At 34.0% G+C, this 25220-nt stretch overlaps 1 protein-coding gene and 1 long non-coding RNA gene across 15 annotated transcripts in view; both read left to right on the forward strand.

Moving 5' to 3' along the window:
* The window catches only part of ATF7IP (activating transcription factor 7 interacting protein), a 110003-nt gene that overhangs the window by 59390 nt on the left and 25393 nt on the right, over positions 1-25220 (forward strand). For 7 of the 14 annotated variants that reach the window (XM_082740594.1, XM_082740599.1, XM_082740592.1 and 4 more), the window contains 4 exons: positions 6610-6693; positions 8248-8393; positions 10167-10304; positions 20392-20457. In XM_082740594.1, the coding sequence (XP_082596720.1) occupies positions 6610-6693; positions 8248-8393; positions 10167-10304; positions 20392-20457 (434 nt within the window). The remainder of the gene's footprint in view (positions 1-6609; positions 6694-8247; positions 8394-10166; positions 10305-20391; positions 20458-25220) is intronic. The other 7 variants (XM_082740595.1, XM_082740602.1, XM_082740596.1 and 4 more) reach the window with 1 other exon arrangement.
* LOC309869450 lies at positions 13064-17337 on the forward strand. The gene is made up of 2 exons (XR_014314190.1): positions 13064-16153; positions 16370-17337. It is a non-coding gene; the product is annotated as an uncharacterized lncRNA (long non-coding RNA).

A 25220-nucleotide genomic window follows, 5' to 3' on the forward strand; every position in this document is an offset into this window, starting at 1 on the left:
GATGCTTAACCAACTGAGCCACTGAGGAGCCCCAGTTATTTGCTTTTATTTTATCTAATTGTATGCTATTATCAGAGTAAGTGTAGTGATAAATTTAATACCTTAGCTTATAACTAAACTTTTATTTCCTGTCCTCCCTTCCCCAACCCTCAGGGAAATTTTGTATGTAATACATTTAAGTACAGTTTCTTCATTGGTCTTAAAACTGTACTCTGTTCTCTTTACCTGGGAGAGAAATCTGTTACAGTAGTCCCCTTTTGTCAGTGGTTTCACTTTAGATGGTTTCAGTTTTTGTGGTTTTAGTTACCCACAGTCAGCCATGGTCTGGAAGCAGATTATTTTCCTTCTAACTTATTCTTAGTAGTGTTAACTTTCGAGGTCAGAATAGTCTTTTTTTTTTTTTTTTTTTTTTAAAGATTATTTATTTATTTATTTGACAGACAGAGATTGTGAGTAGGCAGAGAGGCAGGCAGAGAGAGAGGAGGAAGCAGGCTCCCCGCTGAGCAGAGAGCCCGATGCGGGGCTCGATCCCAGGACCCTGGGATCATGACCCAAGCCGAAGGCAGCGGCTTAACCACTGAGCCACCCAGGCGCCCCTAGGTCAGAATAGTCTTAATGCTGCATCACAACACGTATTTGTCATTCATCTCACTTCATCTCATCACATATGCATTTTAACATTTTACATCATCATAAGAACTGTGAGTATAGTACATTAAGGTATTTTGAGAGACCATATTTATATAACTTTTATTATAGTATATTGTTATAATCATTTTATTATTAGTTTTTGTTGTCCATCTCCTGTGCCTAATTTATAAATTTAACTTTATCACAGGTATATATGTATAGGAGAAAACATACAGGATTCATTACTTTCCATGCTTTCAGGCATGCACTGGAAATCTTGGAACATAGCCCCTGCAGATAAAGGAGGACTATAGTGTATGTCATTTTTGTTATTGTGTACCTTCTGAGATATTAACTTTCATCATTTTTATTCTTGCCTAATTTTTTTTAGATTATTTATTTGAGAGTGAGCTGGAAGAGGGGTGGAGAGGCAGAGGAAGAGGGAGAAGCAGACTTCCTGCTAGTAGGCAGGGAGTCCGACACGGGGCTCGATCCCAGGACCCCGATATTTTTGACTAATTTTTAATGTTTTCAGAACTCAGAATTATAAACTGAAGTGCTGAGGACCACTTCTTCCCTCTAGCTACTAACATTTATGTGCTGTACTAATAGGAAAACATAAACCTCTGTCATTTCAGACACTTCTTCAGCAAATTTGTTTTGAGTACAACAGTTATGATAGCTGTGAGCAGCAACAAAAAATAATGAAAGAAATCAGAAAGCAAATAAAAAAGCCATTTTAATTTTACAAATTGTAAAAGAAAGGCCTAAGAAAGTATTGTAGATATACTGAGTGGGCCTGAAGGTACTGTCATAGTATTGCATCTTCCTAGATGATGACTTATACTCATTAGATGATTAAAATGATAATCTGTTTATTAAGTAGGCTTGAAAAACAAAGATTTCTGTCTGGAAAAGTTTAAACAGCAGTAAAAGAGGTCCATGTATTAGTTTATCTTTCATTCACTTTCCATGCCATGTACTCTTTCTCTAGCTTCCGTTCCATCTCCTTCCTCTTTCACAGTCGTTCTTCAAGTTCTTTTAATAGGCTAGCACTGTTTTTTCTCCTCCTATTTGTTCTTTAACTTAATTGGATTTTGATTTTCATCTTGGCAATCCCCCCTCCTTTTTGTTTTCAGTGAAGTGACATTTATGCTCATATTGTTAAAACCAGGGGTTTAAATCCAAAACTTTGTCTTTATCTCTCACACTTGGCTGCTTTTTTTTTAATAGTCCTTCCCTCTTGAGACCGTCTAGCTTTTTGGCTCTGGCATTCTCCTTTTTTAAAATCCTTATTGGCCCTTCTCATTCTGTTTCTTAATGGAGAAATAGGAGGGAGAGCTCTTCTCCACCTGCTTTTTTTGTTTTATAAACATTGCTATTTCTTAATATTTTAGAGGAGAAAAATATGTTTTACATAAAACCAGATTTTACACTAAATTTTGATATAATTTCCTTCCAGATTTTATTTCAAATGAAAAATGTATCTGTGGTTGATTTGTTTTTCCCTTTTTACTCTCTAAGATAAATATGATGAGTGTAAGTGCTTATGAGAATAATTGCATAGGAGTAGAATTTCATGGGTTTTGTCTGTTTTTGCTTTAGGTTAGTAGTGATAGAATTACTGTGGTTTAGTTGATTAAAATTTAGTGATATTTTATTGTCACTGTTTATTTTGTTCAGCTAAAGTTCTTTATTATCTCCATCCATTTATGTTCAGTTATTTCCTGCTGTATTTGGTTTTTCTTTGTGGAACCTCTTATTCCTATACATTGGTGGAAATTGCAGATTTTTCTTTTCAGAGTTGAAGAGGATCAAAGAAGGAGGTTTTGGAAAGGGAAGTATAGGAGGGACATCAGTTCCAAGTGACTGTTACTGCCTAAGTTAGATAGGTGTATTTCAGGACAGAGGTTTGGACTGTCTAGACAAATTTAGGAGCAGATAGTATATACTTCAACCTTAGTTGAAGTTGAGTGATAATATGGGATCACCTCAGTGATAATCAGTGAGTATAAATGGAGATGAGAGGAGGTTTAAGAACTGAGCTCTTGACATTCCAGTGTTTAGAGGTTGGGAGATGAAGAAGAAACTGGCAAAGATCCAGAAAGAGCAGCTCTTAATATGTCAACTGTACTTCAATAATAAGAATAAAAACAAATAAGTATTTTAACTAAAAAGAAAGGAAAGAGCAGCTTTTCTGGTAGAAAGAAAATCAGGAGATTCTGTTATCTTAGATGTCAAGTAAAGAGGATGTTGCAAGGAGGGAGTAATCAGCCCAATTTTGTTTATATATCAGATGCTGCTGTTTGTTCAAGTAAGATGGGAGACAAATATTTAATAACCTGAAGATCATTTGTGACCATGACATGGGGTGGTGGAATTGAAAACCTAATGGAGATTGGGTTTCAGAGAGAATGGGAGGAGAATTGGAAATGATAAAATATAACTCTCCCCCCTCAAGCTTTGCTTTAAAAGGGAGCACAAAAATTCACTGTAGAAGGTATTATTTGGAAGATATTAAATAAAGCTTTAAAAAATTTTCTGGAAATGTCTTATTAAGTAATGTCACATTTTTCTGATATGCTTTGTGCGGTTGAGAATTTTTATGTTCATTGGCCACTTGTATTTCCTCATCTATATATTGCCTGTTTATCTACTTCACTTATTTTGCTAATGGATGAAATTATCTTCAGTTAATCTGTAGGAATTTTTTGTTTTGTTTTAAATATTCTCATAGAGTCAGTAATTTCAAACACAGGATTAGTAAACTAGCCTATAGGCTCTGTTTTTGTCAATAAAGTTTTATTGGAATAGAGCCACATCTGTTTATTTACTATTACATATTGTTTGTCACTGATTTCCACTACAAGGGCAGAATAGTTGTATCAAAGACCATATGGCCCACAAGACTGAAAAAATTTAGTTTTGGGGCTTTACAAAAAATGTTTGCCAGTCTCTAAGGTGACACTTATTTTTGTCCATATTTCATTGGACTAATGAAAATGGGAAACTAACTCCATATTGTCCTCTCCAATACACTTTTTCTACTTTTTTTTTTTTGTTTTAAGATTTTATTTATTTATTTGACACAGAGAGATCACAAGTAGGCAGAGAGTCAGGCAGAGAGAGAGAGAGGAGGAAGCAGGCTCCCTGCTGAGCAGAGAGCCTGATGTGGGACTCTATCCCAGGACCCCAGGATCATGACCCGAGCCGAAGGCAGCCGCTTAACCCACTGAGCCACCCAGGCACCCCCACTTTTTCTACTTTTATCTTATGAAATCTTATTAAGATAATAGTCACCAGATAGATGATAAACATCTCCTTTGTCTCATCTCTTTTCCCAAAGTTTTTAGGATTACCAAAGTTACAAGATATGGTATCAGTTCTTAGTGAGCTTACTTATTGTCTAGTCTGGTTGAAAGGAAGGAATGCCACATATAGAACTCCATATGAAGATGGGCTAACTTGCCATAAGGCTGTACTCAAGACTAGAGGAATTAAAGCAGAAACTGTGAATGAGGACAGATTCCAAAAAAGACGGTCTTAACCTAAGTATTTGGATGAGTTTCAGGCATCCCATGAACTACTTGAAATTATTTATAAAAACGTCAGTGTGCATGGGCCTTTGATTACTATTCTGGGTTTAAGCAGGTCAACTCTCAGATTCTCTAGAGGCTTTATAAACAAAAAATTAAATATAGGACCTTGTTCCTTTCTGTAAAATATGTTAGTACCATTTTTCTTATCCCAAGTTCTTTTCATTAAGTAAAACTGAAGTATAAAGTTAATCCACTGTGAATGTTTTAAAATTCCAGTAAGTATTTTAAAGTGTTTAGAATCTAGCCATATCTTCCAGGTATATCTGGAAAATGGGAATTGGGTAGGAAGAGGTTTTGGGGAGATGGAGAAAGCTCAAGCTATGTTTGACATACCTGTAAGAGGAGAGGGAGCTAACATATGATTAAAAAAGAGACAGCTCAAACCAAATTGTTAGGCCAGTTGCTCTGCTGTATTATGGCTGATCTGGCTTGTAGTTACCCTAAGTGGAGCCATAGCTAATTTTGTTCTTTGGGTGGTATCATAATTTGCCAAATAAAGACTGTATAAACCTTCATCTCAAGCAACCCAGTTATTCTTTGTTTCTGGAGACTCTGGGGACTAGGAAACTCAGGAGTCACCACCTTCAGTATTAAAATCAGGAGGATTTGGAAACCTATATGTAGAAAAAAATGCTTTGTAATGAGTTTGTGATATACAAGGGAGCAAAACATTGTCATTTCATTGAAACTGGAGTTGAGGGATAGGATCTTAAAATATTTCTAATGAGCATAGTAAATGGAAAGTTAATTTTCTAATACTCATTTATTTATTTTGAATAGCCTTTCTTTTAAAGTTTAAAAATAGTTTTGTAGGGATGCCTGGGTGGCTTAGTCTGTAGAGCATGTGAACTGTTCTTATGAGTTCAAGCCCTACATTGGTGTGGAGCTAACTTAAAAAAAAAAAGTTTTAGTAATCTTTATGTGCTGTTTTGTTTTGACTGTTGTCATGTTTAACAGCTTTATTGTTTTACCTTAGTGTGAAAAAAATATTTTTAAGAGCCTTTATAGGTTCATCATTGATCCTCATAGTCTGCCTGTTTTCACTTAAAAGGTCTTTACAGTTATTTTAGCCTTGACTTCTACCATCAAGGGCTGTTGGGATTAAACCCTGTTGTTTGGAGAAGAAATGCCATATCAGAATTTTTTATAATGTTACATTCCTTGTGATTATGTATTTAATTTTGGTTGTAGGATATAATGAAACCAGATGCTTTATTGAAAACCTGGGGAGCCAGTTTCAGTGATGTAAGGGGGAAAATAGAAACCCAGACGTATTAATGGTTTATTCTTCTCCCCCAGTTCATGATTAAGTTAGTTGAGATAATAGCTTGACTAAAGACCCTTTCTGTTACCTGTGGGGTTTTATTTATTGTAACAATGTAATTACATTTTTAGCAGGATATTTTTGTTAGCACTCTTTATTATATTTTATATGCCTTGTGAAAATTACTGTAGCCTTTTGAACATTGGACTTTCCCATCTAAGTGATGGTAGAAATAGTGTTTATTGTGTAGGATTATGCTAAGGATATAAAGTACTGTGTGTCATACACTTAACTCAGTTGTTGGCACTGGCATCAGTTAACTATTAAGTTAAACTTTTATTGTCTATGTATTTATCCTTAATTTAAAAAAAAGAGATTTTATTTATTTATTTGTCAGAGGGCGGGAGAGTACGCACAAGCAGGGGGAGTTGCAGGTAGTGGGAGAAACCAGCTCCCCACTGAGCAAGGAGCCAGATTACAGACTGGATCCCAGGACCCCGGGATCATTACCTGAGTTGAAGGCAGATGCTTCACTGACTGAGCCACCCAGGCGCCCCAGTATTTCAGTTTTAATAATTGAATGTAATGGAATCTAAATGCTTTAGAGTAGGTTTTATTAATCTACTGTTGAGAGCAAATTACTAAGTAAGGTTCTTTGTTTTAAAAGTTACACTATTTTTTTCCCATGTTTAAGAGCTTTTTATGAATTTGTAGGAGCATTTGGAAGTGGACCTAGTCATTCATTTCTACCAATCCATGCTATGTTCCCTTTTTAGTCCTAAGATTTCACATTTTGAGACAGATTTTATAAAAGCTTATTAACTGGATTGTTAATACCAAAATTGGAAATTACAGTGAGCTTCAGTAAATACTGATGGGGGCGCCTGGGTGGCTCAGTGGGTTAAGCCGCTGCCTTCGGCTCAGGTTATGATCTCCAGGTCCTGGGATCGAGTCCCGCATCGGGCTCTCTGCTCAGCAGGGAGCCTGCTTCCCTCTCTCTCTGCCTGCTTCTCTGTCTACTTGTGATCTCTTTCTGTCAAATAAATAAATAAAATCTTTTAAATAAATAAATAAATACTGATGGAAGTAAGATTTCCTTTTCTGTTTTTGTTACAGCAGAAGTAGAAACTAATGGGAAGGATAGCAAACCTGAGGAAGAAGAGCAAGTAATAAATGAAGATGAAAGACCTTCTGAGAAAAGTAAGCATGTACAAAAAACCTGAACTAGTTTAGAAAAATAGCTATTCATTGTTTCTTCTTTTAAGGCTATGGAATATATTTCCTTTCCTGAGATAATTTAAAAATTTTGCAGTTTAAGTAAAACACAGTTAAATCATTTTATTGACAGCTAACCTAAGGATTTTTGAAAGTGTTATTTTCATATACCTCAGTATTTTGTTTATACTTTTTAATTGTTTTATGAGAAAAATTTATGCTTAATATTTAATAAGGTATTATTTGAATGTCTTGAGATAAATTGTTTTAGATTTATGTTTAGAGCATGGAGCTGTAAGAATTTTGTCGGAGGTGATACAAGTTAATGAAAATATGTGTCTGTCTCCTCAAGGTTCCTGGTCTTCATGGGAAAGGGGACTTGATGGGACAGGGTGCAGTTAGGTTTATGAGATAATCATTGGACTAGAAGTCAGGAAACCTAGGTTTTGTATCTCTCTTTGTCATTCCGGTTTTCATGTATGACTAGATAAGTCATGATTTTAAGGGAAATCATGAAGTAGAACTGGATTTTAAAAGTAGGCACGTAGATAAATGGGTGTAGAGAAAAGCAAAGAGGGATACTTATGGTCACATAAGAACATTTCCCTTTAATAAGTGGAGATTTTAGTATTCTTACATTTTATATATTGAAAAAGAAACCAGATAAAATTTGATCTCATGAATGTATTACCAGTGTTTGAAATATAAATTTTCTAAGTGAAGATCCTTGAATATTTTTACCAAATATACTTTTATAATGACACAAATTTTACTGTTTTTATTTATTTGAAATTCATTAGGACATGTTAAGAATAACTAGCCTTTGGTGCCTAGGTGGCTCAATCAGTTAAGTGTCTGACTTGTGATTTTGGTTCCAGTCATAATTTGAGGGTCATAATCTGAGGGTCGTGGAATTGAGCCCTGTGTGGGGGCTGTGCACTCAGTGGGGAGTTGGCATGAGATTCTCTTTCTCTCCCTCCAACCTTCCCCGCTGCAAATGTGCAAGTTTTTTTCTCTCTCTCAAATAAATAAATCTTTAAAAAAGAAGAGTAACTAGTCTTATGTTATTTTCCTAAGGCTAATGATGAAGATTTTTTCTAAATGCTGAGAAAAGAAATGCATTGAAGAGGAGGAAATAATTAAAGCTATTAAAGCTATGTACAGCTGATAGATATCTGTGACATGAGAATGAATATTATATTTTGTAAGGGGATTCATGTGCACTATAAAATTTAGCAAAGAGAATGAATAGAAGATGATTTCTTCTCATCTCATATTCATATTTTAGGTGATTCTCTATTTTCAAAAGAAGAATTTTTTATGTTTACATTATACATTGCTTACCCTCAGGGTGTTCTTGTTTAGCATACTGAAAATAAGTTCAGAGTTTAAAAGCTACCTGTTTTTCTAGTCTCTAAAACAATTCATAAAATTGCTGAGTGAGAATGATACTGTGATAACTAGGAATAATATTTAGCTGAGAATGGAAAAGAGGCATTAGGGTCTGTAATAAAAGTCATCTTGCTTTTTTGTCCTCAGGTGAATTTTCCAGAAGAAAACGTTCTAAATCAGAGGACATGGACAATGTACAGTCCAAACGTCGTCGATACATGGAAGACGAATATGAAGCAGAATTTCAAGTGAAGATTACAGCCAAAGGAGATATTAACCAGAAGCTACAAAAGGTGTTACAGATTATAAGTTAAAAACGATATTAAATAAAAAACATGACCATTTTTATTCTTCTAGGTTTTTGACATTATTCTGTATTTTACTGACATATTTAAGTTTTTCATAGAACTTAAAGTGGTTGAGCTCATTCTTAATAATTTTTTATTTTTTTTATTTTTATTTATTTATTTTTTTAAAAGATCTTATTCATTTGACAGACAGAGAGACTGTTTGTGAGCAGGCAGAGAAACAGGCAGAGAGAGAGGAGGACTCAGGCTCCCTGTCGAGCAGAGAGCCTGATGCAGAGAGCCTAATGCGGCGCTCGATCCCAGGACCCTGGGATCATGACCTGAGCCAAAGGCAGAGGCTTCAACCCACTGAGCCACCCAGGCGCCCCAGTAATTTAACTTTTAAAACTGATTCTTTTTAAAAGAGTTTTTGGATTTTATTTTTTCTTTCATATTGAATTTTATTCTGTGGAAATGTTAGAGTTTTATATTTTAACTTCTAAAAAATACATTAACTTTTTAATCTTCATTATAAGGTGGTTTTATTGTAAATTCCTACATTGTAACTCACTGTTAGGTTCTTTAGGCTTACTATTAAAAATAGTAGGGACAGGGCCTTAGATTGACTAGGGAAAGGAAGTATTTAAAATACAAACTTTAGGGCGCCTGGGTGGCTCAGTGGGTTAAGCCGCTGCCTTCGGCTCAGGTCATGATCTCAGGGTCCTGGGATCGAGTCCCGCATCAGGCTCTCTGCTCAGCAGGGAGCCTGCTTCCTCCTCTCTCTCTCTCTCTGCCTGCCTCTCTGCCTACTTGTGATCTCTCTCTCTGTCAAATAAATAAATAAAATCTTAAAAAAAAAAAAATAAAATAAAATACAAACTTTAGAAACATCTGCCTGTATCTATGAAACTAGAGTTAGAAATATTGAAAATATGTAGTATTTAATATACTTTTCTAAATGTGTTAACAGATGTGTATGACAGATGCCTTTTTAAGAGGAATATGAAAGTCCAGTGAAATTATTTTTTTTAAAGTCTTACAGATGTAATAATGAAATTATAAATAATCTACATTTTATACCAATATCCTTTTTCCACTAAGATACAGTATAAATATTCATATTAGAAAAAAGCAGTTAATTAGTGAGGTGATTAAAAAAGTGCCATTTTTCTTTCCCAGCTTTTTAAATTTGTCATATGGTGGTAATAATGTTTAGTTTTTCTTACAGAGCTATTATAAATACGAAGATAGGTATGTGAATTTTGAAACTTACATATTACTCTGGAACAGTGTTATTACTCAAGTATGGATTGTGGACATGTACTGTGTATTCTATTTGTTAGGGACCCATAATAAGATAAATAATGTAAATTGTTAAGAAGGCATTTAGAAATATTTTATAGAAATTTCATAGTGCAGTGATATGCTTAGTCTCACAAAAATATCATCTGCAACAGATTAGAAATTTTAAAAACTGGTCTTTTAACTGATTTCCTTTGAATCACAGAAGGTATGAGAAATAAATGTTAAAACCTCAGTATAAAATTACTTATAAAATTTGACCCTCTGGAAATTTTCTGTTTTCAGTATAATTTTGTCATAGTAGACACATGTAGAAGTAGAGGCGTTTAGCAGATATCATTGTGTTATGAATGCCAATGTGTTTCTCTTGAAATTAATCAATACATTAAACTGTCTTACCAGTCCTTAAGAATATTTACTCTTCTCTGCTTGCTGAAATGCCTTCTTTGACTGTAACAAAGAAATATATCTCTTTAGGTTGTACAGTGGTTGCTGGAAGAAAAATTGTGTGCACTACAGTGTGCTGTATTTGATAAGACTTTGGCAGAATTGAAAACACGAGTTGAAAAGATTGAATGTAACAAGAGGCATAAAACAGTTATTACGGAACTACAGGTTCGTATACTGATTAGAATTGTATACCCATGTGTCATTATTTTTATTACTTGTTTTGGGGGATACATTTTCAAAGTTGATAATAATTACATTTAACTTCTAAATATTAGAAGTAGAAAGAGGCACTATTTGTTTGCTAGGGCTGTCGTAAAAAAGGTACCGTAAACTGGTAGCTTAAACAACAGAGAAGTACTGTCTCATAGCTCTGGAGGCTAAAAGTCTATGACCAAGATGTTGGAAGAACTGGTTCTGTTCGAAGGCTGTGAGAAAGAATCTTTTCCTTGTGTCTCCTTTCTCTAGCTTCTGATGGTATACTGACAGTCTTGGACATTCCTTGACTTGTGGAAGTCTTTTCTCTTCATATGGCACTATGTGTGTGTGTGTGTGTGTGTGTGTGTGTGTGTGTGTGTGTGTGTGTATGTGTACGTGCGCACATGCACACACATGCCACGCACCCATATTTCCCCTTTTTACAAGGATACCAGTTGGATTGGATTGGGGCCCATCCTACTCCAGTATAACCTCATCTTAACTAATAGCCTTTGCAAAGACCCTCTTTACAAATTGAATCACAATTGGAGAATACTTAGGGTTCAGACTTCAATATACGAACTTCTCATATAGTTCAACCCATAAGGGAGCCTTAGTCACTGAGGAAAGGCTGGTATTATCTAGTTGTAAATACCAAATAATATTTATTGTAAGTGATTCTTTTTATATTAATCCACTTCCTGCCGTGGATCTTATGTTGTAAAGATATTAGTTTGTTAATTTATATTTGTTAATGATTTTTACTTTTCTTTTTTTATTAAATGTAACTATACACATATATATACATATAGTGCCAGAGCTTCTAAATGACTGAAATGAACACATGCTAACATGCTGTAGTAAATCATTTTATTCCAAGACTAAGAAACTGGAAATTTTTATCAGTACATTCATGTTGTCATATAGTAAATGCATGGTTTCTATTAAGCTATCTGAAATATGAGCATAGTCTACAGAGGCTGAGTTTGCAAACCACTTATAGACCCTTACTTTATAAATGAGGGAAAAGGGGTCCATGAAAATAAAGTCACTGTTTTCTAGTTATAAAGCAAATTGCAACCAAATGTGACTAGAATTTATGTATTTCTTAGCCTGAAAGTTATATTCTTGGGTTCATATTGTTAATTTATTTGAAGTGAGACTTTTTAAATAATAAGATCTTTGTAGTAATTTTGTTATGTACCATATAGTACGTTACTAGTCCTCTTTCTTACCTTTAGCAGATCTTTCTAATAGTGATAGTGTTGTTTAATTATTAAACTTTATTTTACTAATATGGTCGAGAATTTTGAATTAGAATTTTAAAATGTTTGAGGATTTAAAAAGAGTGGTTTCATTAACTGTTTCTCATTTTGTATTTTTAAAAAATCTGAGACTTTGACTCCCATATTCTCATATAACATGCAAGTCCAGATCTCTTAACACTTAATAAACTTTTTACTTTGATGTTACCTGGTAGCCTCAGAATCTGAAGCCTTTAAATGCCAAAACATTCTCTTCTCCACATATAAATCCCCCATACCATTGTTCCTCTTATTTGTAATTCTTGAATCCTTAGAAAAATCTTCCAGCAATATCTTTCCATTTTTCTTCTCATTGATAGTTTTTGAGTTCTTGGAAATTGATTTCTTTCAGTCATTTCACATATACAGTGGATTGCTAAATTATAACTTTAATTTCTTACAAAAGTCTATTTTTTGCTTCCTCTCACTTTTCACAAGGCACAGGTCCATTTACATGTGAATTTTTTTCAATTAATTTGGGTATAGTACTGTAAATACATTTTCCTTTTCCATTCCCTTGATTATAGCAATAACCTTTTACATGATTACTCTGGTTCTATTTTTTAGGTATTTACTGGCCCTTCCCAATGATTGTACTCATCTTTCTAAAATACTCTTTGTTTCATTCTCCTCTGTATAGTCCAGATTCCTCAACAAAGTGCCATCATTCATTTTTTTATTTTTTAATTTCTGGATCTCCTAGTTTTTGATCTACTTTTCCTAATACCTACCAATTGCTACACTGTCCTACAGAATATCAGTGTTCATAGTATTTTCATTTCAGGCCTTCAACTTTATACTGTTTCTCCCATTTAAGTTACCTGTAGTGATCTGCCCTTGCCATGCTATTAATTTAAATTTTACTAAGCTCATTTAGTTCCTGTCTCTTTCTGGGCTTTTCTGATATTTAGTTTTTAATGGAAGTAAAATTCAATAGCAAAATAACTGTTTTTACTTTACAATTCACTGGCATTTAGTTTATTCCCATTGTATGACTCTCATCTCTGTCTAGTTATAGAACATTTTCATTAACCCAAAAGAAAACCTTATGTCCATTAAATAGTCACTTTACCTTTCCCCTAGTCCTTCGCAACCACTAATCAACCTGTCTCTATTGATTTACCTTTTCTGCATATTTTTTTAATGAACAGAATCCTACAATATGTGACTTTTTGTGTCTGGCTTCTTTCTCTTGGCGTAGCATTTTCATGGTTCATACACAATTTAGCATATATCAGTACTGCATTCCTTTTTATGCCTAAGTGATATTTAATTATATTTATATGCTATTAAAAGTATTTGTATACTATTCAAAATAAGTAGGTATTGAAGATGTTAAGTGTAATTTCCAGAAAAATCATTAAAGAAAAAAACTAAAATATATATAGATAGATAGTATATAATATAATTGGTTTGTGTTATATAAATGGTTGACCCTTGAATAATGCTGGGCTTGGGGTGCTGATCCCCTCTCCTGATATAGTAAAAAATCCATGTATAACTTCTTTTTTTTTTTAAGAGAGGCGGGGGAGGTGTAGTGGGAGAGGGAAGAGAGACTCTTAAGGGGGCTCATGCCCAGCACAGAGCCTGATGTGGTGCTCAATCTCAGAACCCCGAGATCATGACCTGAGCCAAAATAAAGAGTCGGATGTTTTAACCTGCTGAGCGCCCCCTAAGTGCCCCGCTGCGAAGTTTATTTCAATTAATACATTTTCTGCTCTAGAATTTCTATATGTTTTCTTTACACAGTTTCTGTCTCTTTGATATTCTGCTTAGCAAGACATTGTTTTCCTGTTTCTTCTCATTTTTTTTAAAGTTCTTTGTCCATTGTTTCTTTTAGCTCCTCGAACAGATTTTTATTCAATTTATTTAAAGTCTTTGTCTAGTAAGTCCAATACCTGAGCTATCTTTCTTTTCATTATTTTCATTCTGTGAATGGCCCATACTTTTTTTTTTTAAGAATTTTATTTATTTATTTGGCAGAGAGAGATCACAAGTAGGCAGAGAGGCAGGCAGAGAAGAGGAAGCAGGCTCCTTGCCAAGCAGGACCTTGAGATCATGACCTGAGCCGAAGGCAGAGGCTTAACCCACTGAGCCTCCTAGGCGCCCCTGGCCCATACTTTTCTTATTTCTTGTTTCTTTGTATGCCTCCTAATTTTATGTTGAAATTTGAGTATTTTGAATATTATATTGTGGCAGTTCTGGGAATCAGATTTTTTTCCTCACTACCCAGAGTTTGTTGATGCTTCTTGTTGTGATTTGTTGTTTGTTGGTTTATGACTTCTAAAATGTTTTTGGAAAGTATAAATTCTTTGTTATGTGGGGCCCCTAAAGTTTGGTGTTTCATTAGCTTAGTGGTCAGGTGATGTTCTGCCAGTTATCTTAAATGCTTGAAGCATAAAAAAAGAAGAAAGAAGGAAAAAATACTCACCCAGTCTTTGCAGATTGGCTCTGTTGAGACACTCCTTCAGTGCTAATTAACCAGGCCATTTACAGCTTGCCGTATCCAGCTTGCCTTATCCTTCACTTCTACTTGCTTAAGTGAAAGCTTAGGGTCTTTTCAGGCTATTTTTTGCTTTTTTTCCGTGGGCATTTGCATAGTCTCTATTCAAGAGCTTTTAGAGTCCCTTTTGTGTCATGTGTCACCTTTCCCAACCTTTTCTTACCCAGGCTTTTCTCTTTATTGCTTGTCCAAATTGTTGTCCTTTGCCTCAGGCTGCGGTGCCAAATCTTTTTAGGAAAAGCTGTCTGGGATGCTGCTCCAGCCTTGGGAATTACTTGAGTTGGGTGAAACAAAGGCTGGCCTGTGTGCTGGGCCTTAAGAGAGATGCCAGTGAAATGCCTGGCACTAGAAGCCTGCACCAGGCATGCTAACTGTCATCTTCACAGCCACTGCAGATCTGGGTGTGGGGAAAAATGAATAGACAACCTAAAAGACCACAGTGCTCTCTTACTGCAAAGTAGCAGCTTTATTCTTTCCTAGGTCTTCCCCTTGGCTTTTCTGAGTTTTTTTTAAGTAGGCTCTGTGCTCATAGTGGGGGCTTGAATGCATGAACCTGAGATCAAGATGTGAGCTGAGATAAGGAGTTGGACACCAGCTGAGCCACGTAGGCACCCCACTGTTTGGAGTTTTTTTAATAGATTCCAGAGTTGTGCAAAAGTTGATTCTAAAAATGTATGTCAGCTCATTAGTTGCTTTTGGGAAAGGAATGAACCCTGAAGTTCCCTACTCAGTCATTTTTGGGGATATCACTCTGTTCTGGTATTTTTATTATAATTTCTTTTGCGTTCTCCAGTATTTAAAGCTTATGTATCACATACTTCAACAAATAATTATATACTTTGCTAAATTATTTACTGTTTTTTAGTTACAGCTAACAATAAACATTTTTAAAATACTACTGTATATATATATACTGTATCTCATTCCATAGCAGTTGATGAGTACATCTTCCCGATTTGCATATTTATATTCATTTATTATATCTGACTGACTTTGGCAAAATCCAGTATGAATTTTATAAAATTCAAAGTTAACACAATTGAAAACAAATACTTATATTGGGTTCAGGTATTTTGCTTTAAGGAATAAATTAATATAATAACTAATTTAGTATTAGGGCCCTCTTTTTTAAAGCAGCAGTTACTATAAAAATACACTTTTAAGAGACTCATGATCCTTTTGTAATAGTGTAAAAATTTATAATATATTGAAAAATTCGGTGAGAGAATAGAATTGAATCATGTAGACTTTATCTTTAGAGGAAAATTCATGAAGTTCTCTTTTCTGCTAAAATTTTTAAGGTATAAATTTCTCCGTAGATAAAGCAAAGTAGATTTTTGATTGATTTTCATATTGTCTTTCTTACATATTTTTAAAATAGGCTAGTTTGGGATTATTTAGAATCATTTTTAAGGTTTTAATAATTGGTTTGTTGTGTGATATGACTTGTCCACTTCCTTTTATTAAAGCCTGTTTTAAATTATTGGCTTGTTTCCTTATTTCTGTGTACTAAATGTATTTTTATAAGAGCTGAAAATAATTTTCAGCATTGGGATATCTTGTATATTTCTTTAAGATTGGTTGCCTTTCTTCCTTTTTTTTTTTTTTTTTAAATTTTTTTATTTATTTAATTGAGAGAGAGAGCAGGAGCAGAGAGGGTGGGGCAGGGGTAGAGGGGAAGCAGACTCCCTGCTGAGCAGGGAGTACAGTATTCAGGGACTCTTGAATCATGACCTGAGTGTGAATCATAGCCTGAGCAGGGATCATGACCTGAGCTGAAGGCAGACGCTTAACTGACTGAGCCACTTACGTGCCTGAGGGATTGGTTACTTCCGGAATCATGAAAAAGTTTTTGTGTATTTTTGCTTTTACAGAGATGTCAAATGGTAAAATAAATCTCAACATTATTTCCATGGTTTTAATTTTATTTTTTTAATTACAAGGTAGTATAAGTTTTAGATTTATGTATCTGATGCATTGTCAAGATGAGAATTCTAGTAACTTATAAGAAAGTCTTTTTTTTTTTTTTTTAAAAAGATTTTATTTATTTATTTGACAGACAGAGAAATCACAAGTAGGCAGAAAGGCAGGCAGAGAGAGAGAGGGAAGCAGGCTCTCCGCTGAGCAGAGAGCCCGATGCGGGACTCGATCCCAGGACTCTGAGATCATGACCTGAGCCGAAGGCAGCGGCTTAACCCACTGAGCCACCCAGGCGCCCTATAAGAAAGTCTTAAAATGGAGATAGTTGTCATTTGCTGTGGAGTCAGTAGCAAATGTGTAAGAAAAAGAGAAATTATCAACAAATATTTAGCTTTTTTACCCCTCCCAGACCATAAACCCCTCACCAAAACATATTTTCAGATAGTTGTAGAGAGGAACTAAAAATGGAAATTCTCCGCTCTTTAAATCAGAACTGTAATTAAAGTACTACATATCAAAACCTGTAATGAAAGCCACAGCAGTATTCAAAGGGAAATTTATAATTTTAAATTCATTACTACTGAACAGGGAAAGAGAAGAACATTATATGTTCATCTTCTGTGCTAGGAAGAGACAATTACAAACTAAACTCCAGAAGGAGACTAAATTAATGAAATGTAAAAAACCCAACCCTTTTGAATACTGAGCAATGAAGACAAAACCTTATTCTTTTGTGAAGACTAAAAGTAGATTAATTTTTTATTTATAAATAATGAGTACAAATAAACTACATAAGGATTGAAAAAGGAGACAAAGATCCAGAGGAGATTCTTTAAGAGAACATTATTACATATAACTTTATACCTATGATGTCCATCTTATTTAGTAAGAAAGTAGAAAGCCTAAGATTGTAAGAAACTCTGTTCAGGTTATAACCCATATCATATTTAGTAGGGATCATGGAAGTATTTCCATTGAATTTGAGACTAGGACAAAGGCGTCTGTTATCTAATGCTGCTATTTGGAGTTTTGGTGGCAGTCTGAGTAATAAAATAACGATAGGAAAAAGAAATTAAGAGTAATGATTGGGAACACAATGGAATTAATTTGGCAAACTGTAGAGAAAGTAAGAAGTTTAGAAACTACCTGATTGAAGAAAAACTTTCTAATAGTTTTTCTGTGTATCAACAATGAACAATGAGAAGATAAGAGATAAAGGTTTCACATATGGTAGATATTTAAAAATGAATAAGTAGTTAAGAAAAAGAAAAGAAAATTTTAAGACCATTGTGAGGAAGAAGGATAGAAAAAGAAAATCTGAGTCAACAAGTCAACTGTAAATGTACTATGTTCCTAGATAGGAAGACTTGATTCCTTTCAAATTATTGTACAAATTCAAAATACTCAAAATTTCAAGTGGATTTTTTTAATGGAAATGGAAAAGCTGTCAACACACCCTGGAATACAGTATTTCATTGGTTATAATTTATAAAATGTTGTTTTAAGTAGTTTTAACTGAAAATAGCCCCCCCACCAAGTAAATCCATGACTGTCTAATCCAAGAGACAGTTTTGAATAATGGATATGTGTATCCATTTATTCAGTAGCTTTTTTTGAATGCTAATATTTTGGTAAGTCAGACTTGATGCTTGATTAGCTCTTTTCTCAGATAATTACTTCCTAAGAGGTTCCTTGGTGCATAATTTATGCAAGGAAATCCCTGGTTTGCTTAGCTTGCTAAATAAGGCTCAGTGTGTCTGAATTGCAACAATTTATGTGACTTATATTTAAATAGCTACCCTTATGCCTATATAAGAAATAGATATGCCTGAGAAAGAAACCAAGAGCAAAATGAAATAAAAGTAGTAAAGACATAATAATAGAATATCCCTTTCCTAGACTAAAATCTGACTTGTTTATATAGTTTCTTAAAAAAATCTCACATAATACTTACTAAAATAGAGACCCAGTCTTAGACACATTATGGCAGATATTTTGAATTACAATTTTGAAAAATTGCACACTTTCCTACATTAAAATAAGGAAAAGGCTGTTTTCTTATTTCTTTTTTTATAATATTAAATGGCAGACAGCAAGTCAGTGTCCAGATTTTGATTTTAATTTCTCTGATAGCTTAATTTTTTTAGTGATAAAATCCTTTTTAAAAAGCTTTTAAATATTACAGATGTATATGACTTGAAAGTGTAATCCTGTTTACATTCTCCCTCACTGCCTGCCAATTCTAACCTCTAGAAGAAACCACTTTTAACTTTGGTATTTATTCCTCTAGACCTTTATATATATATATACACACACATATGTGTGTGTGTATATATAAAACTCATTTTGTATACTATATATATATGTGTGTGTGTGTGTATATAGTATACAAAATGAGTTTTAAGTAAAAGTAGTATAATAATACTCTACAAACTATTCAACTTATAGACTACCCACCAGGTAGACTCAAGAATGAAAAACATTCTTGCATAAGTTGTGGTACAGAAAACACCTTCCCCTATATCTTTCTTGAAAAAAATTATTTGAAATATTTTAATCATAGGAAGGTAAATCTATATTAAGAATATAAAATTATGCTGTATGTCTTTGGTATTAATAAATATGCATAAATACTCAAGTCCTAAGGAAAATCTTCATCCTCGGGGTCATATGTGATTGAGTTCATAGGCTCTCTCAATGGACTTAAATACTTTGTTAGGTTTGGGGTCTCTTTCAGAAGTGCCTACTTTCTGAAAGAAACTTTAAAAGTAAATAATATCATTTTCTTTGTATGATACGCATATATTGGATAAAATAATTTTTCTGGAAGAGTTCTTCCTTAGGTGGGCCTCATGAACACACTCAGAAGTTTTAATTTAAATTTCTTGAAAATATATTTAACATAAAATGGCAACAGCAGTGGGGTATTTGGATGGTTCAGTGAGTTGAGCGTCTCTTGATTTGGGCTCAGGTCATGATCTCAGGGTTGTGAGATCCAGCCCCTGCTTTAGGCTCTGTGCTGAGCAGGGAGTTTTTTGAGATTCTTTCTCTGTTCCTTCCTCAGCTTATACATGGGCTTGTGCCACTCACTCTCCTTCTAAAAAACAAAACAAAACAAAAATAAAAGCTTAAAAAAAATTAGCAGCATGGGGTGCCTGGGTGGCTCAGTGGGTCAGGTCATGATCCTATGGTCCTGGGATCAAGCCCCACATCAGGGGGGGATCTCTGCTCAGCAGGGAGCCTGCTTCCCCTTCTCTATCTGCCTGCCTCTCTGCCTTCTTGTGATCTCTGTCAAATAAATAAATAAAATCTAAAAAAAAATTGGCAGCAGCAGTTAACAGCAACAGAAAAAACTAGTTGAGTATTACATCTGTACTTTAGTAAAAGACTTAAATACAAAATACTCATGTAGTAATGAGATAATTTTTTTTCCTGTTTTTTTCCTTAAAGTTTCTGTGAATATGTATTTGAGCAAATATGTGATCAAGCAGCTTATGTAAGCAGTATAATTGATGAATAAATAATTTCACTGAAATGTTAATAGTAGCAAGGTAACATTTTTGACAGAGTATTAAAATTAACATAATATGAAAGTGTTTCAGAGTAATATTAAATGACCACACATACTATGCTGTTGAATGTACAAATTAGCAAAGCCTTTCTGAAAAAGAAATTGTCATTAAATATTTGATAATTCTTAGATAATTTAGCTATAAATAGCATTTTAGATAAGAATCATTTAGACAAGAGCTTTAAAAATATTTTCTGTCTCAGAAGTTATATTTTGTGAGTGGTACCCAAGGAAAGAATTTTGGAAGAACAAAATTGTTAATTGCATTATTTGACTATAGCAGTACATTGATAAACACTGAACATTTCCCTTGGGAGATAGAGGGTATAAACAATGATTCAGTATATTACACATATATTCATAAGGCATGGCATTGGGTCTTTTATGACTTACAAGTGTGCTTAGTACAGAATTCTCAGAAAATTATATAGTTCCAACATACTGAAAAATAACAATAATAAAAGCCCCCATAATTACATATGCTCAGAAATGTACTGGTTGTGAGTTCTAGGAGGGACCTTCTAAAATTAAGAGTTTTTACCTCTGGATATTGAGTTCAGAGGTCATTTTAGTTTCATTATGATTTTCTGTATTTTTCAAATATATATTTTATAATCAGCTTGCCTTATTTTCTTTGCTGTTGGCGATCTTCTCAGGATCCTTTTATTTGTGGGTTTCTTGTAATGTATATATGAGTTCCTTTTTAATCCCATTATGTTACTTGATTTCTGTTTCATTTTTTGCTTTTTTTTTTTTTAGGCCAAGATAGCCAGGTTAACCAAACGCTTTGGAGCAGCCAAAGAAGATCTTAAGAAAAGACAAGAAGTAAGGATGTCTATGCTTGCATAATTAATATTTAGTTTTAAGTGGTAATTTTAGGAAATGGTGAGTTAGGAGGAAAGTCTTCCTTTATTACAGGTCTGAAATTTGCTTTCATTCTGTGTACGTCCTGTATGTTCTTTCTGGAGCCACAGCTCTAGAACTTATTAATCCTTTTCTAATCCTCATTTATTGTTTGCATGTATCAACACTTATATTAACCTATTTTACAGGATTCTGGAAGTTATATTTTCATTTCATTTTTAAAATTATCTTTGGGATTTGTCTTACCATGTTTTTTTCTTTTTACATTCTTGTCAGTGTCCTAGTCTAGTCTCTTATTTCCGCCAAACTATGTTAGTTAGTGTTGTGTTACGTGGAGTAGTCCTTTTCTCTGCTTCCACCATGTAGTTAAGTCCAAACATCGTAGCATAACATAAACTCCAATGTATAGCTTACCTTTTGCTTTTTGTTATTTCCTTAGTTATTCTGTAATACATACTTTTAATATAGCACTTGTATATTGCATTATAGTTTTTAGTTTAATTTCTTTCTTTTCCTCTTGACTTTTTTTCCTATTTGAGCAAATTGTATTTATTTGTGTGGCACTTAATAATTGCCACTAAAATTATTTCAGTAGTAATCATTATTATTGTAGGATTTTTCTGTCTTCATTGTGACATCTTCTTTACTTGACTTTAAATAAAGTTATTTTGAAATAATTATAGATGCACAGGAAGTTGTAATGTAGTACATAGCCTCCTGTGAACTTTTCACCTTAGCTTTCCCCAGTGGTGAAATCTTATATCTGCAGTATAATATCAAAACCAAGATATTGATAAAATTCTGTTAAGTAGTCTGTAGACATTATCATTTCTCACCAGTTTTTATATGAATTGTGTGTGTGTGTGTGTGTGTGTGTGTACGTACACACGTGCAGTTCTATGCAGTTTGATCCCATGTATAGATTTATATAACCTCCACCATAGTCAAAGTCTAGAACTGTTCCATTACCATGAAGGGACTCCCTAATGCTGCCTTTTTACAGTTTAAACCTACCTCATTTCCCCCCACACCCACCTGTTCCTGTCCCCTGGCAACTGCTAATCTGTTCTCCATCTGTATTGTTTTTACTTAACTTTGTAAACTCTGGTTGCTCTTTTTTCTTGAGCAATTGATAGTTTTTATCTTTGTTCTACACAGACTAATCTCAGCAAACCCTCCTTTGGCCATTCCCAAAGATTCTTTTTATTATAATCATACAATTTCCTGATTCATTTTTTCAGCTTCATTTATTTGTTATAATATAAAAATTGCGCTATTTTATTTTTCAGATTAGAAAATTGATGTAAATCTTTTTTGAAAAAATTTGATTTGAGAGAGAGAGAGTGAGAGAGAGAAAGTGCACAAGCAGAAGGAGAGAAAGAAGGGGAAGCAGGCTCCCTGCTGAGCAGGGAACCCCAAGTGGGGCTCCATCCCAGTACCCTGGGATCATGACCTGAGCCGAAGGCAGACATTATGAGCCACCTAGGTGCCCTGATGTAAATCTTTTTTATTAGCTGTGCTTGAACCAAAGAAAGGGCTTTGCGGTTTTCCCTTTGTTTTTGTACAGTACGTATTTCCACTTCTTCCCTTTTATCGTTATGTTTGAACTAAGCAGCATGCTGCCCACCATATATTTCCCAGTGTTTGTCTATTTTGCTTTCAGAACTACTTCCTAGTTGTTCTTCTTTACATATTTAAAAGTGACAGACAGACACACTTTAAGAATGATATGAAAATATTACAATCCCTGAAAGGTTTATTATAGAGAGCTGTAAGTATTATGGAAACAACAAAATACTGTATAATTCCTAAAGATTAGAAAAGATTAATTTGAACAATTAGGATATGTGGTGCTTGAGAAAAATATTGAGGTGGTCTTCAGGCTTCCAGATTTTGTTCCTTCGTTAATTAGCTTTTGGGTAAGGCCAGTTTTACATTGCCAAACTGGGACATCTTTCTACCCATTCTTGTTAAATTTTCTTTTTGTGAGAGATTTCTAGAATTCTTAAGAATTTGTTCATTCATGTCCTAATTCTGTTTAATTATGGTATCTAGTATAATTTTACATCTGTGTCATGCTAGGTTTTAAGAACAAGAGAAATACAGAATGAAAATTTAAAACTTTAATTTCCCCTTTATTAAAATAAATAAATAAATAAACAGTAATACTTTAAATGCTTTTCTTCTATTTAGATTTGTTCCTTGATCCTCTGATATTAACCAGTTAAAAACAAACCCCACCATGCAGGTTTGTCTTAAAACATTTTCTATTTTAATTTTTAAAAGAGCAGAAAACCCTCATGGGCAGTTTGCTGTTAAGTCCACATTTATAATCTAATCTGTTACTGCCTTATGACTGTTATCTCTAACTTCTGTCCTTTCTAGTTCTTACTATAAAAGAAATATGAAGATACTTCTCATCTTTTATGAGAAATCAGTGATGTAATTGAGTAAAATTTTAGATTATTCTACATTTTAATTTTTTAATTAAACTCTTAAAATTGTTTTACTTGTGCTACACACACAGTCTCAAATGTATCATTTTTAACTTCATGATTCAGAAGTATTAACTGTATTAACACTGTGTAATAGATCTTTAGGTGTTTTTTATTTTGCAAAACTGATGCTCTGCTACGGTAGAACATCTCTCATTTTGCTACTGTAGAACATCTCTCATTTCCTCTCCCCTCAGCACTCAGCTACTTTTTGTTTCTGTGATTTGCTACTTTAGATTCTCATAAATGAAGTCATTATACTGTTTGGGTTTTGTTTAGTTTTTGTTTTTGTTTTTGGTGACTGATACCTATACTATAGCAGGTAACAAGATTCCCTTTTCAAGGCAGAATAATATTCCACATTATGTATATGGTATTTACTGCATTTTCTTTATTCATTCCTTTATTGATGGATATTTGGGCTGCTTTCATTTCTTGGCTTTTGTGAATAATGCTACAATGAACATCTGTGTGTAGGTAACTCTTTAAGATCCTAGTTTCAAGTCTTTTGGATATCTACTCAAAAGTGAAATTGCTGGATCATTTGGTAATTCTGGGTTTAGTTTTTTGAGGAGTTACCATAGTATTTTCTAAAGAGGTCACACCATTTTACGTTTTTTTTCTTTTTTTTTTTTTTTTAGGATTTTTATTTATTTATTTGTCAGAGATCACGAGTAGGCAGAGAGGCAGGCAGAGAGAGAGGAACGGAAGCAGGTTCCCTGCTGAGCCCGATTTGAGGACTCTGGGATCATGACCTGAGCCAAAGGCAGAGGCTTTAACCCACTAAGCCACCCAGGTGCCCCATGTTCTTTTTTTTTTTTTTTAAATAAAGATTTTATTTATTTATTTGACAGACAGAGATCACAAGTGGGGCGGGGGGGGGGTGAGAAGCAGGCTCCCTGCTTAGCAGAGAGCCGGATACAGGGCTCTATCCCAGGACCCTGAGATCATGACCCAAGCTGAAGGCAGAGGCTTTAACCCTCTGAGTCATCCAGGCGCCCCACCAGTTTACATTCTTAACCAGCAAGGCATGGGGTTCCTATTTCTCTACATTCTTGTCAACACTTGTTATTTTCTCTTTTGTCATAGTGGCCATGCTTATGAATGTGAGGTGGCATTGCACTATGGTTTTGATTTGAATTTCTCTAATAATAGTGGTGGTGAGCATCTTTTCATATACTTGTTGACTATTTTGCATATCTTTGGAAAAGTGCGAAGTGTCTGTTTAGGTCCTTTGCCTGTTTTTTAATTAGGTTGCTTTAAGTTGTTAAGTTACGGGACTTTATATATTCTGGATGGATGTTAACCTCTTATCAGATATATGATTTGCAGTTATTTTCTCCTATTCCATAGATTTCCTTTTGACTCGATTTTTTTTTTTTTTATTTTGATGTGCAGAGGTTTCTAAGTTTCGATGTAACCTCCTTTGTTTTGCTTTTGTTACCTGTGCTTTTGATGTCATATCCAAAAAATAATTGCAAAATTTGATGTCATGAAACTTTCCTCCTATGTTTTCTAATAGGAATTCTTAGTTTTGGTCTTATATTTAGATCTTTGATTTATTTTGAACTAATTTTTGTATATGGTTTAATGGTCCAACGTTAGTCTTTTGTGTTTGGCTATCCAGTTTTCATACCATTTGTTAAAAGACTGCACACGTGAAAGTTTATTTCTGGGCTCTTCTGTTCTGTTGGTCTATGTGCCTGTCTTTATGCCACAAGCACACTTTTTTGATTACTGTATCTTTGTGTAATATGTTTTGAAATCAGGAAGTATGAAGCCTCCAACTTTGTTCTTCTGCCCTGGGGATTCCATATGGATTATAGAATGCTTTTTTCTGTTAATGCAAAAAATGACATTGGATTTTCATAGAAATTACATGGAAACTTTTGATCACTTTGGGTAGTATGGACATTTGAACAGTATTAAGTGCTCCAGTCCATGAACATGGGGTATTTTCATTTATTTGCGTCTTTTATTTCATTCCACCGTATTTGTTGTTTTCAGTTTAAAGGTCTTTTGCCTTTTTGGTTACATTTACTTTCAAATATTTTATTCTCTTTAATGATATTGTAATGGGATTATTTTCTTAATTTGTTTCTCAGATTGTTTGTTGTTAGTATATAGAAGTATGATTGATTTTTCTTGATGATTTTTAATCCTATACCATTGCTAAATTTATTTGTTTGAACTTTTTTGTGTGGACTCTTGAGAACTTTCTTTCTTTCT

Source organism: Mustela nivalis, assembly GCF_964662115.1.
Source record: "Mustela nivalis genome assembly, chromosome: 7".
Taxonomy (NCBI): domain Eukaryota; kingdom Metazoa; phylum Chordata; class Mammalia; order Carnivora; family Mustelidae; genus Mustela; species Mustela nivalis.